General features: G+C 47.0%; 1 protein-coding gene and 1 pseudogene across 1 annotated transcript in view; one reads left to right on the top strand and one right to left on the bottom strand.

The window, feature by feature from the left end:
* The window catches only part of LOC110298780 (isochorismatase domain-containing protein 2B), a 21,121-nt gene that overhangs the window by 3,803 nt on the left and 3,223 nt on the right, over nt 1-14,095 (top strand). Inside the window, exons 2-5 of the mRNA XM_021168226.2 lie at nt 10,656-10,796; nt 10,955-11,164; nt 11,363-11,433; nt 12,637-12,754. Coding sequence (XP_021023885.1) covers nt 10,659-10,796; nt 10,955-11,164; nt 11,363-11,433; nt 12,637-12,754 — 537 coding nt within the window. The 5' untranslated portion in view covers nt 10,656-10,658. The remainder of the gene's footprint in view (nt 1-10,655; nt 10,797-10,954; nt 11,165-11,362; nt 11,434-12,636; nt 12,755-14,095) is intronic.
* On the bottom strand, nt 3,672-4,010 carry LOC110298782 (annotated as a pseudogene).

Below are 14,095 nucleotides of genomic sequence, written 5' to 3'. Positions count from 1 at the left end.
AGATTAAAGGTGTGTTGAAGCAGAATTTTAGCAGAGCCATGGTATCTGGCGTTAACCCAGAGCAATGGCACCCAGGCTCTGAAGGAACCTTTTGCACACAGTCAATGGTTGTTACTCTAGACTTGTTTCTTTGAAGGAGTCTCAGAGCCTTTGCACAGCCTGGTCCAGAGACATACCGGGCAAACCTGGAAGTCTCTATGGCTGAGAAAAGCTCAGGTAATGGTCCCAACAGCACCTAGATGAGTAAGAGGTTTTGGCCTGCAGAAACTGACTTGCTAAAGGTACCCTTTGTGTGACAAGAAAGGGGTTCTGCCAAGTGGTTCAGACTTTGGACCTTAAGAGGCTGATCCCCTGCAGCTAAGAAGCCTAAGCTCATCCTGCAGTGTCTCCTTCTTCATTCAATGGTCCTGCTTAACCCAGTGCGTATCCCCAGTGACCTTAGTCAATGAGTCAAATGATGGACTCATCCTGTTTTAGTTTAAGATGCAAGGCCTCAATGTTAGTCCAATCAGAATGAGAATTAAAGGGCCAGCCAATGCTCATAGCAGAGTGGCTAACCAGGGAACCAAGAGAACAGAGACCAATTATTTCCCGATCCATGGCAAAAAAACAAACAAACAAACAAACAAACAAAACAGAAAACTTTTAATTATTCCTGATCAATTAGCCCAGAAACAACAGGTTTCTTCCAAAGCCATACATAGGGGTTTTTGTTATTGCTGTTGTTGTTGTTGTTGTTGTTGTTATTGTTGTTCTTGTTTTATTTTGTGTTTATCATGAGAAATCTAAGCCTTTCCAATTTTGTAGGACCATTTTTGTAAGGGAATCTAACTTATTTTATTCAGAAACTGAAACTTTTAACACCTCTAAGTCCTGATCAACCTCTGTACTTAGTTTGAAAAGCATTGTAAGAGGCACATTTAGTCAAACCTCTAGTACATGCCCACCAAGTGGTCTCAGAGGCCCAGTAATATTGTTGTTATCCATATGAATGAACCCATAAGGCACAATAGCAAACATCAGAATAAGGGGATGTGCCTAGGTTAAAGGTTTCAGGATAGTAGACAAGTTTTAACTTCTTGTAAATCTTCTAAAGTTAATTTTGGCTGCCCCCAGTCTCAGAGTTTTGTCTGGCAATAGGCTGACAGTCTGGTTCGTTTCTATTGTACAGTGTCTGGGAGTCTAAGCAAAACCAGCAATCCTGGCCGATTTCTGGCTGGGAATGATCCCTTAGGATCCCTTCCTGTGGCACAGTCTGATTCCTGAGGATTTTCAGGAAGCCTCGGTTTCACAAACCCAATTTTTGCACTGGAAATTTCTCCCTTCTGCCTGGCAACTAGGGGGCCCAGCTGCAGGGCATGCTTAGAAATGTAAACTCTGAATTCCTTTCTAAAAAATGAACCCCATATTTTCTCTTTCTCCAGTACAAGACATTTAAAGTGGGCATCACTGTACAAAGGCCAAGATGGAGATGAGTTGCTGGTTTATGGACACATCAGCTAATACTTGCCTATTTCTGTCTGCCTTAGTTTCTAGGTCCAGGCCTGAGGACCATGGGGGTTGGACCATAGCCCCCATTCATACTGAACACAAGTTTCAGGAGGAGGTAGAGGGAGGGAGTGGAAGGATCTAGACCTTCACAAAACCTTACCCTCAGTGTGTCCCTAGTCTGGAGACAGTCCATTTGGGAACAGCATCCGTGGCTTCTACTTTCTTGACCTGGGTGTGGTGGATCCATGGCTTAATGCCAGCTACCTTCACTGCCTTCCGGTCCAATTGGAGAGAATCGCCTTGTAGGATACTTTCCAGGTTAGTTTCAGCGCCCCTTTGGCTATTCGCTTGACTCAGATGGCGCACCCACCACTGGACTCCAACATGGGGAAACTGGTGGTGGACTCAGAGGTTGGCTGGGCCTTTCAGATAGTTCAATGAATAGCCTGTACGGAGGACTGGAGGCCCCATAGTGACTTGAAAAAGGAATGATTAGAGAGTTCTGCCAACTGCTGGTCTCTGAGCTTGGGAAGCAGTGGGGAAGCTCTTCTAAACATAACCTCTCCCTGGGCGTGCCGTGGGCCCCAAAACAAAGCAAAGCAAGGAGGTCTGTCCATCCTCCTCTGACCGCCAATGAGACTTTTGTTAAGTTTTTTTTTCTTTTTTTCTTTCTTATATCTGTCTCGCTACCTACCTCTCTTTGTACCTGCCCAGAACTCTGAGGTCTATACACACAGTGAAGTTTTCAATCTACATCTAAAGCTTGAGATTTGTTGAGAGGTTTGGGTTGTTAAATCCGGGCCGTGGTCAGACCCTATGGCTGAGGGGAGGCCATATTTGGGGACTAGTTCCTGAAGGAGCATTTTAGCTACTATTTGAGCAGTTTCAGTCAGATTGGGAAGGGATCCTCCCCCAGCAGGCTGCATCTTGCAGAAGTCAGTTCTCCCAGAGTCTGCCAGGGTGTTGGTCTCTCATTTGGACCCCTTCCTGGGTAAGGGCTCTCTGATTTGGATTCATTTGAGCACAAACCTGGTATCTGACTGAGACATCTGTACTAGGCTATCCAGTCTCAGTATAATATACCAGAGTCTGAGCAGCTCAGAAAATGTTGTGGGCCCCAGGTGCAGCCTGGTGAAGATTATAGTTCCCAGCAGCCCTGCTGGCTGTTTCTGAATGAACCTTTTCCCTGGTGTCCTCTGTCAACCTGTGGGTTTGAGCTGTCCATTTCTTCTTTACCATGGAGTCTAAGGCAGTACCGGGTTGTGGCATGCCATCAAAATATCAATAGGCCTCACTGGTCTTAGGGCCCATTGTCAGACAGCCAGGTCAGCAGCCCAGCAGTGGAAGACAGCAATTTATAGGAGAAGCGGAACAGGCTATAGGAGGGCCAAGTTTGGGGTTTTGCTTGTTTGTTTGTTTGTTTGTTTGTTTTGGTTTTTCGAGACAGGGTTTCTCTGTATAGTCCTGGCTGTCCTGGAACTCACTTTGTAGACCAGGCTGGCCTCGAACTCTGTTTGTTTGTTTTAAATGTCCTTTTTTTCCCCAGTGGTGAGAAGTGCTCTTTCAATGGAGATCATGCAGTGGCACGCCCAGTAGTAAAAGCTCACTAACTGAGAACCCATGTACATGGTGGTGGGATTTTCTTTTTTCCTATCTGAGAGCCTGGGTCAGATCAATCATTTCTGTTGTCTGAGTTAAGACACCTGGCTTGGGCCCAAATCATTTCAGTTAAAGTAACTCCTGGGCGGCTCCCATGTACTTGGTTTCACCTTTCATCTCCTGACAGTGATGGAGGAGCACCTGCATCGTTGGGCAATAGGGCAGCCAAGTTGATGACTTTGGGTTTCTCAAATCAGACTCGAGGATGGGCCAGGAGTAGGGTCTGGCACTGGGTCACACAGTCATTAGACAGCCAGCATTCTGGTGTGAGAGGAGGGCCTCAACTATGCCATGGGTGCTGTGAATATAAAGCGTGTCTTCATCCAGAGTTAACCTGTTTGCTTTCTTTTATTAAGCAATCATCAGTAGCTGCCACAGATCTTAAGAAGGTGGGCCATCCTGTGGCTGCAGGGTCCAGTTGTTTACACATGTATGGCACAGGGCATTTCCATGGCCCCAAAGTTTGGATTAAAACCCCTCTTTTTTTTTGTAGGAACCATCTTTTATTGGGGGAGGGTTCATCAATCCTTCTCGGCTGCCGCCTTCCTCATGGCTGCCAGCACGTTGCTCAGCTCCTCCCGCTTTCTCTTGGCGCGGATGTGCGCGCCCATCCTCTTCTTGATGAACTTGAGTGCGCGCTTGTCCTTGGACACTTTGAGCAACTCCATGGCTCGCCGCTCGTAGGGCGCGAAGCCGCACACCTCCCGGATCATGTCCCGCACGAACTTGGTGTGTTTGGTGAGGCGCCCGCGTCGCCGGCTGTGTCTCGGCTTGCTGACGTTTTTCATCACTTTGTGGCCCTTGTTGAGGCCCACGGCCATGGGGTAGCACAGAGCCATGGCTGCTGCTCTCCGATGGCGGCCGGGACAGGAAGAAGCTGAAACCCCTTTTGTCTTTTGTTTAGTCTCAGTACAGATAAGGAATTTAGTGCCCCCGTCCCTTTGTGTATATAGAGAAGCTTTGCTATTTCCACAGACTCTAGTATCCAAAGGTACCAATACCCAGCCGCATCTAGGAACTCTTGAACCTGTCTCTTGATCCTTAGAACTGGGAACTGGAGGACAGTAGCCATCCTACTCTGAGACAGGCTCCTTTTGCCTCCCCTCAGCTGGTAGCCAAGATAGGCAGCCTCTGAAGTACAAAGTTGGGCTTTCTTAGTCCACATTCTGTAGCCCAAGGTCTGCAACTCTGGCTGCAGTCCCTCCGTGGCCCTTTTATAGTCTATTTTTCTGGGAAGCGTGACAGATGGGCAGGAAGTCTGGATCTTTAAATCCTGGGGCAACCTGGTCCAGGTATATTGCCTGCTGTAACCTCCCGCTGGATCTGTCCATTTGAAGGCGAAATGGGTTGAATCACCTCTGCCAATGGGAGGCTGAAGAAACATATCTTTCAGGTCAAAGAGTGTATAGCCAAATTGTTTCTCTGGAGGAATCAGACCCATGAGAGTCAGAGGTCCCAGGTTTCTTCACAGGCAGGAGAGATGTGAGTCAGGGTGACTGACAGGGCCCCAGGATGCCTGTCTCTTCAAGTCAGGCAGTATGGATTACAATGTCCCCTTTTGTTTCTGAGGTCATTGGGTATTGTTTAATCATGACAGATATAGCTGAACTTGTTAGTTGAACAATTTAGGCGCTTGGGGTTGGACCAGTTCTGTGGAGCTGGGTTCTGCCCATACCCCTGGGAGTCTCTGTTGCCAGTCTGAGAGACTCTCCAACTGTATCTTTTGATTGGAGGCAGAACTTTCAGTGAGGAGATCTCCTTCTGACAGATGGTAAGTCACTAAATCTGTAAATGTAATTGCATCTCATCGTCAGAGAAGGGGATAGTGGCTTTAGTCTATGCAGAAGGTCTCGTCCTAATCAGTTTTCTGTTGTTAAACACCTTCGAGCTACTTCCAGAAACTGGGACCTGCTTATATCTTTTTTTTTTCTTAACTTTTATAACTTTCTTTTAATATCTGAGACCAACTAAGGGTGACAAAGGAAATCTTTTTAGTCTCTAATCTTTCTAAAGAGTACTTAGTGAAAATTGCTTAAGGTCTTTTTGGACCAAAGGGAAAAATCTACTCTGTCCAGGCTGTGCTGTCCAGCAGCAAGCCCCTGCCCAGCCCAAGGCAGTGTTTTCATTCCATTCTGAGAAAGGTAATTTATAAATTGTGAAAAAGGAAGACATGAGCTTTCTCCTTTCCCTCCCGCTCAGCCCAGGGGCTCTTTTCACCTTCCCTAGGGATGGTTAAAGCAGGAACAGACTGGAAGGAATGGTGATCTGGGGAAAGTATTTCCCCCGCCCCTGCTTAGATTGGGGGGGGCTATGCAGGTGGATGTGAGGCCTGGCCTCTCCCCACCTCCACACAGGGACCAACCCTGACTGTGAGCAGAAGTCAAGCAACAAGACAAGCACTCCTGTTCCTTATTGGGACAAGAGGAGGATTTTGGGGAGGGGAGGGGAGGGTCTGGGGGGGGGGCGGCGCGTGGAGAGGGTGTCTCTGGGTGACCTGGCCAAGACTAAAGGATTTTGGTTCCCCAACAGAAGGGAGCACAGATCTTAAACGGGGTGGAGAGGGGGGCCTTATACCAGAGAAAGCAAAGGGTTAATGCAGGGAAAGAAAACTGAATGAGCTGGGCAGTGGTGGCACACACCTTTAATCCCAGCACTCAGGAGGCAAAGGCAGGTAGATTTCTGAGTTTGAGGCCAGCCTGGTCTACAGAGTGAGTTCCAGGACAGCCAGGGCTACACAGAGAAACCCTGTTTCGGAAAAAAAAGAAAAGAGAAGAGAAGAGGAGGGGAGGGGAGGGGAGGGGAGGGGAGAGGAGAGAAGGAAAGGAAGGAAAGGAAGGAAAAGAAAAAGAAAACTGATTGAAACACATAGAAAGACACACAGACAGACAGACAGACAGACAGACAGACAGACAGACATAGAGTAAAAACAACCAGGAGTGGCCACCATACACTCACACACCTTGAACAGACTAGAGATCCATTGGTGTCACATGTGGTTCCTGGACACTGGATCAGCAGCCGCGTTTGACCTTTCCTATGTGTCCAGACAGAAGGTGTCTTAATCCGATTTACCTCCAGAGGTGACAGACCTTTTGGGGTGGAGGTGTCAGAGCCCTCTGAAGTGTTAGGCAGTGATTGATCAGAGTGAGGACTGCGGACCTGGAGCATCTCAGGTTGTGCACCCCTAGGGGCTCCTGACCACCACACTCTTTTGTGGCGGTGAGTTTTGGCTATACCGCTTTGTGCTCCTGGTGGATCGCACCCACCAGAAGCTATCTTTGAATCCGAGAATGAAAGACACACTTTACACATTAGCTCATTTTTAAAATTTCTTCGCTACCTCAAAGGCTGGGCACCCCTAAACCTTCCCCTGCTATCCCAGGCCAATTGAGGAAGTGACCAGTGGCCACATATCAGAAATCTCATATGGATGTTTGGCTTTATCTCCTGCGTCCCATGCTTCTACCCCAAGATCGATCAAAAACCAACTGGGGACAAGGAACTTTAGCGTTTGGACACGGAGATTCCCGATTGAATCGAAGCATAAGAGCCAATCTCCAACACTCTTCCTTGCTCCAAAGGGTTGAGACCCCAGTGTCTTGATGTTCGGAATCCCAGTGTAGCCCTGAGCCTTTCTCAGGATGAACTTTTAAGCACAAAAATCATGTCCTGGGCTGACACAGTTCTGTTAACAAGGACAGTTAGCCTGAAGCAGAACTACAGAAGGCAAAAGGCAAGGTACTCAGACAGAGTGGCAAAGGGATTCAGGCATGCCTGGGTCTCACCAGGCATGAGCCACAGGTTATTTTGGGACTCACTTTTCTCCCTTGTAAAAGTGGACCCTTAAAATAAATGGGGGGCAGAGTTTACTGGGCAGGTGAATTTACCAGCCCCTCTCTCTCTCTCTCTCTCTCTCTCTCTCTCTCTCTCTCTCTCTCTCTCTTTTTTTTTTTTTTTTTGTCTTTTTGAGACAGAGTTTCTCTGTGCGGTCCTAGCTGTACTGCAACTCTCTGTAGACCAGGCTGGCCTGTAACTTCGAGATCTGCCTGCCTCTGCTTCCCAAGTGCTGGAATTAAAGGTGTGTAACACCCTTGCCTGGCTCATTTTTTTCTTTTTCTTTTTCTTTTTCTTTCTTTTTTCTTTTTTAAAAGATTTATTTATTTATTATATATGAGTACACCTTAGCTGTCTTTAGACACACCAGAAGAGGGCATCAGATCTCATTACAAATGGCTGTGAGACACCACATGGTTGCTGGGATTTGAACTCAGGACCTCTGGAAGAGCAGTCACTGCTCTTAACCGCTGAGCCATCTCTCCAGCCCTCTTTTTTTTTTTTAACTGCGGTAAAATATATGCAAAGTTTACTATCTTGGGACTCAGGCTCAATTTTGAGCACCCACATGGTAACTCACAACCATAGGAAACTCTATTTCTAGCAATCTGACACACTTCTCTGTCCTTTGTTGGCACTGCACATATGTGCAGCCAAAGCATCCATATACATACAATTAATATGTGTGTGTGTTGTAAATAATGTAAATCATATTATAATGTTATATAATATGTAATATTAGATATCATATAAAATGTGTATTATATACATTTTATATATTATATAATATAATTTATAGATTATGTTATACATTTTAATATAGATATAAAATATACAATATATTATTATGTAATATGTATTAGAATATGTGTAAATTTATGCACTCAGGTTGGAGAAATGGCTCATTTAGTAAGAGGACCTGAGTTCTATGCTGAGCACCTGCATAGAAAGTCAGGATTGGGTCTGTGACCACTGGAAAGGAATAGGCAAGAGTGTCCCTGGGGCTCTCTGTCCTGCCAGTCTAGCCAAATGTGGGAGCCCCATTTCTCAGGGAGAGACCCTGTCTCATAAGGCAGAGTACATGGCTTCTGAACAAAGACTCCCAGGTTTGACCTCTGTCCTCCACACATGTGTGTATCAGAAAGCAGGGGTGGAGGGGAGATTACCTTTTAAAAAGTTAGTTTGAGAGGACTGGTGAGATGACTCAGTGGTTAAGAGCACTGGCTACCTATTGAAAGGACCTGGGTTCAATTTCCAGCACCCACATGGTTGCTCACAACTGACTGCAACTCCACTTCCAAGGAATTTGATTCGCTTCTGGCGCCTTCGTGGGCACTGTATGTACATGGTACATAAATGCACACGCACACAAAACACACACATATGAAAATAATAATCAAAAATGAAATACTGGGGGCTGGAGAGATGGCTCAGCAGTTAAGAGCACCGACTGCTCTTCCAGGTCCTGAGTTCAATTTCCAGCAACCACATGGTGGCTCACAACCATCTGTAATGGAATCTGGTGCCCTCTTCTGGTGTGTCTGAAGAGAGCAATGGTGTACTCATATACATAAAGTAAATAAATCTTTTTTAAAAAATTAAATAATGGCTGGGCAGTAGTGGCACACACCTTTGATCTCAGCACTCGGGAGGCAGAGGCAGGCGGATCTCTGAGTTTGAGGCCAGCCTGGTCCACAGAGCAAGTTCCAGGACAGCCAGGGCTGCACAGAGAAACCCTGTCTCGGAACAACAACCATAACAAAACTTGGTTTTTGGAAGAAGAGTCTCGAGTAGCTGAAGTCGGCCTTGAAGTCAGCTGTGTTGCCGTAGGTGACCTTGGTGCCTGCTGATCTGGGCTGGTTGGAATTTCACATCTGTGCCACCTCAGTGGTTTATGTGGTGCTGAGCTGAGCGGTCTATCAACTGAGCCACATCCCCAGGCTTCTTCCCTGGGTGACCTTTAGCATGTGAATGATGTGTGTAGCCATCACTGTTAATCTAGGTCCCAAACACTTTTATTCCCCTAAATGGAAATCATTAACAGTCACATAAATTCTCCCTTCTCCCTTTTCCATCCCCTGGCAGTCCTGTTATTGACTATTCTGTATATTTCTTGTTTTGTTTTATTGGTTTTGTTATTGTCATTATTTCTGGCTTTTTGTTTTTAGTGTGTGTGTGTGTGTGTGTGTGTGTGTGTGTGTGTACCACATGAATGTCTGGTGCCTAGAGAATTCAGAAAGGGCATTGGGTCCCCTGGAACTAGGGTGACAGACAGTCACCACATGGGTTCTGAGAATCAAACCCTGGTCCTGTGCAAGAACAGCAGTGCCTTTAACCATTGAGCCATCTCCCCCAGCCCTATATGTACTTATTTTATAAGGGGCTGAGGAGGGAGGGAGAGAAGAAGTGTGTCACATAGGGAGGCCAGAGTTTACAACCTATGGGTGTTGGTTTTCTCCTTTGACCGAGTCTCATCAGCCATGCGTTCTCGGGTTGTTGGCAGGCGCTTTTACCACTGAGCCACCGTGCCAGATCTGTTTTAGCTTCGTGAGACTCCACAGACTGACTTGGAACTCAGGGAGCTCAAGCCACACTCAAACTCAGCAATTCTTGCTGTCCTGGGCTCGAGGCGACAGTGTGAACCACCACACTTGGCTTATTCTGGTCGTCTCATATGAATAGATCATGAACATGCATTGGTCTCTTTAACTGATCATGCACATGCATTGGTCTCTTTAAGCATAACATTTGGGGGTGGGTCCTCCTATGATGTAGCTCATGTTGGGCTTTTGTTACTTTCTATAGCAAATTAGTATCCATCCTGTGGGGACCAGTCTTTCTTTTCAAGACCCCAAAAGAGGTTCAGCAAGGCTAGAGGGAAGTATTGGCCAAGCTGGGCATTAAAGGAGCTCAAAGAACCTGACAGGGTGGCACATGCTTGCTACCCCAGAACTCAGGAGGCTGAGGCAAGAAGATTGTAAGTTTCTGTGTAAGCCCAGCCTGGGCTACATAGACAATCCCTGCGGCACTTTTTCTTATATTTTTGGTTGTGATCCTAGCTTTTAATGGCTGAGCCATCTCTCCACCTCCATCCCCAACCCTGGCACTTTTTATCTCAAAGACAGTGTCCAAGATCTGTATGTCCCTGAGCAGGTCACCTTATTGCTTAGACTCAGTTTCCACAGGGGGTGGAAGCCTGAGTGAGCTCCATTAGGTATAGGTAGAAAGAGGACACAGAATTATTTGCCAGCATTGTACAGCCTTCGGGGAGGAGAAAGGGGATACAGTCTGAGGGGCTGACACTGGTAACAGAGTGGACATGCTCAGAGAAAGCTTTTGGGGGGAAGTGGCCTCACCTATGAGCTGGGCGGGAGAGAGGAAGAAAAGGAGGGGGAGAAAGAGAGGGAAGAAGGGGGAAGAAGGAGGGAGAGGGAAGAAGGACATGAGGAAGGGAGGGAGAGAAGGGGAGGGGGAAAGAGGGAAGAAGGGAGAGGGAGGGAGGGAGGTAGAAGGAGGAATTCCTAGCCAATAACAATTGGTGAAAAGGCCTAGAGGCATGTGCAGGAAGACAAGGTGCACAGGCCACAGAGCCAAGTGCGCAGGCTGTCAACGAGTCCCTGTACTTTTGTCCCTACCTGACCCTGTTTACTGTCCCTTTGTCCACCCCGCAGACAATGGCAGCAGCCAAAGCTAGCCTCGGCCGGATCCTTCCAGAGTCCTCCATCCTGCTTCTATGTGACATGCAGGAGAAACTTCGAGATAGAATCCTGTACTTCCCACAGATCGTGTCAATGGCCGCTCGGATGCTTAAGGTACAAGACAACCTTGCGTTCCAGAGCCAAAGCGTGCCGACTGAAACCTTCGTCACTCAAACACAGGATGCCAAGCCCGCTCTCATCTCTCAGACTCAGGAATCTGCTCGTCAGCCTGCATCCTTGGGTTCTAGCACATTGTCTTCCCTCCCACACAGGTGGCCCGGATACTAGAAATCCCCGTCTTGCTGACAGAGCATTACCCACAAGGCCTGGGCCCCACAGTTCCCGAGCTGGGTGCTCAGGGTCTGCGAACCATGAGCAAAACGTCCTTCAGCATGGTGCCCCCGCTTCAACAGGAGTTGGACAAACTGCCCCAGCTGCAGTCCGTGCTACTCTGTGGCATTGAGACCCAAGGCTGCATCCTGGTGAGACTCCTTGTCCTCAGGGATATCTAATCTTCTTGCCCTCCCTTCTGTCTTTTCTTCTATCCTGAGGCCCTAGCCTTGACCTGAGACTTCCTCATCTGCTATTTCAGTTTCCACTTCTGGCCTAGGATCCTTGCCTCCCCCTGTGGGGCCATAGTTCTGCTCTGAGTCTCACCTTGACTCCTCTCTACGCCTTAGCACACAGCTCTGGACCTCCTGGACCGTGGGCTACAGGTTCATATAGCGGTGGATGCCTGTTCTTCTCAAAGGTGAGAAGGTCACCTTGTGGTGGGTATATGTTGGGGACACCTGGGGCACTGGTCGTGTGTGTCCTATTGTTGTAACAGATATTTCCTTGGGAATCCCAACACACAGACACCTACTTACCCAGGAAGGGGATAGACTACAGACCAAAGTAGCCATTGCACTAGTGTTGAACTCAATGACACAATGAATTATTTTCTTTTTTTTTTTTACATTTTTTTTAGGATTTATTGATTTATATGAGTACACTGTAGCTGTCTTCAGACACCCCAGAAGAGGCCATCAGATCCCATTACAGATGGTTGTGAGCCACTATGTGGTTGCTGGGAATTGAACTCAGGACCTCTGGAAGAACAGTCAGTGCTCTTAACCACTGAGCCATCTCTCTAGCCCTATTTTTTTTTTTTTAATTTTAAGAATATTTTATTTTATGTACTTTGGCGTGAGGGTGTCATATTCCCCTGGAATTTGTTGTTAGTGATACTTGTGAGCTGCCATGTGGGTGCTGGAGATTGAACTCGGGTCCTCTGGAAGAGCAGCCAGCGCTCTTAATTAACCACACTGGGCCCATGAGTTTTTCATGGGATCACTCACAGGAGTATGGGTGAGGGATGGCCTTTTATAAAGCAGGATAACTAAGAGCCTTTGCAACTCTTCCTAGTTTCTTCTTTCCTGGGCATGTAGCCTTTTACATTTTTATGTTATGTGTATGATTTTTTTTGTTTACATCTATGTAAACAAGTCCACAGGCATTCCTGCAGAAGTCAGAAGAGAGCCCCAGATCCTCTAGACTCATGACCATCAACTGCCATGTGGGTGCTGGGAATTGAACCCATGGCTTTTGCAAGAGCAGCCAGTGTTCTTTTTTTGTTTTTTGTTTTTCGAGACAGGGTTTCTCTGTATAGCCCTGGCTGTCCTGGAACTCACTTTGTAGACCAGGCTGGCTTCAAACTCAGAAATCCGCCTGCCTCTGCCTCCCAAGTGCTGGGATTAAAGGCGTGCACCACCACCGCCCGGCTGCAGCCAGTGTTCTTAACCCCTGAGCCATCTCCCTAGCCCTGCACATGGCCTCTTGTTTTCCTCCTGAGTCTCGAGCCTCTCCCTCTTCCCTGGAGAGAAGGTTCCAGTTGAGAGGAAACTCCTCTACAACACAGATGTGATACAATGTAGACAGTCTGCCTCTCTTCCTCCTGCTCTGCCCTCCGCAGTGAGATGAACCGGCTGGTAGCACTGGCCCGAATGCAGCAGAGTGGTGTCTTTCTGTCCACGAGCGAGGTGCTGATTCTCCAGCTGGTGAAGGACGCTGCCCATCCACAGTTCAAGGAGGTGAGGCCTCCTCTGTCACCCAGGCACAGGAGACATATTTCTCTTCCTCTTGTCATTTTTATTTTTACTTTGACTTTGTTTTATTATGTTTTCCCTGTATGTATGTATGTATGTATGTATGTATGTATGTATGATGTATGTATGTATGTATTGTATGTATGTGCACCACTTGTGTGCCTGGTGTCTGGGTGCCCTCAAAGGCCAGAAGAGGGTATTAGATTTCCTGAAGAGAAGTTATAGACAGTTGTGAGCCATAATGTGGGAACTAGGAGTCAAATTCAAATCTGGGTCCTCTGGGAGGACAGCCACTACTCTTAACTGCTGAGCAATTTCTCCAACCCCACTTTGTTGTTGTTGGGGTTTTTTTTGTTTGTTTGTTTTTTGTTTGTTTGTTTGTTTTTGAGACAAGGCTGACCTCAGGCTCCCTCTGTATCTAAGGATGACTTAGCACTTATGATCCTCCTACATCTACCTTCTGTGTGCTGGAATTACAGCTGAATACACATATATAGTATACATATATAGTAATATATACATATATAGTAATCTATGTTTATCTTATAGTATATGGGTTTTACCTGCATGTATATATGGGGACAGAATTCACACAGATCCTACAAAGGCCAGAAAAGGATATCAGATCCCGACAGAACTGGAATGATAGTCAGTTTAGAGGCACCAAGTGTGTGCTGGGAACCCAACCCAGGCTCTCTGGGAAATAGGCCAGTGTTCTTAACAGGTAAGCCTTCTCTAGCCCCCACATGTTTAAAGATTTGTGTTTCTATTTATGTGTATGTGTGTGCATGTATGTCCAGATATGCACCCCAGAAGACTGCATCAGAGCACCTGGAGCTGGGGTTACAGCGAAACACCTGATATGCTGAGAACTATATTTTGGGTTACAGGGGAATGTGAGACACCTGATACGCTGAGAACTATATTTCGGTCTTCTGTAAGAGCAGCGAGCATCCTTAACAATTGAACTGTCTCTCTGGCCCCGTGCTGGTGACAGACCCCAGGACTCTGTGTCTGCTAGGGAAAAACCTTAGTGACTTGAACTGTATCTCCAACCCTCCTTTAAAAAAAAAAAAGGACGTGCATGAGTGTGGGCCCTGCAGTGCATGTGCAAGTGTGAGATCAGAGAACAACTTTTGGGAGTCAGTTCTCTCCCACCTGGGAAACTGAATTCAGTTGGCTGGGCTGGTATCAGAAGTATTTTCACCTGTTGAGAAATTTTTGCTGAGCCTCCTCTTCCTCCTCCTCCTCCTCCTCCTCCTCCTCCTCCTCCTCCTCTTCTTCTTCTTCTTCTTCTTCTTCTTCTTCTTCTTCTTCTTCTTCTTC

Source organism: Mus caroli, chromosome 7 (genome assembly GCF_900094665.2).
Source record: "Mus caroli chromosome 7, CAROLI_EIJ_v1.1, whole genome shotgun sequence".
Lineage (NCBI taxonomy): Eukaryota > Metazoa > Chordata > Mammalia > Rodentia > Muridae > Mus > Mus caroli.
The sequence above is the reverse complement of the archived record's forward strand: the minus strand, read 5'-3'. Positions and strand labels throughout refer to the sequence as shown.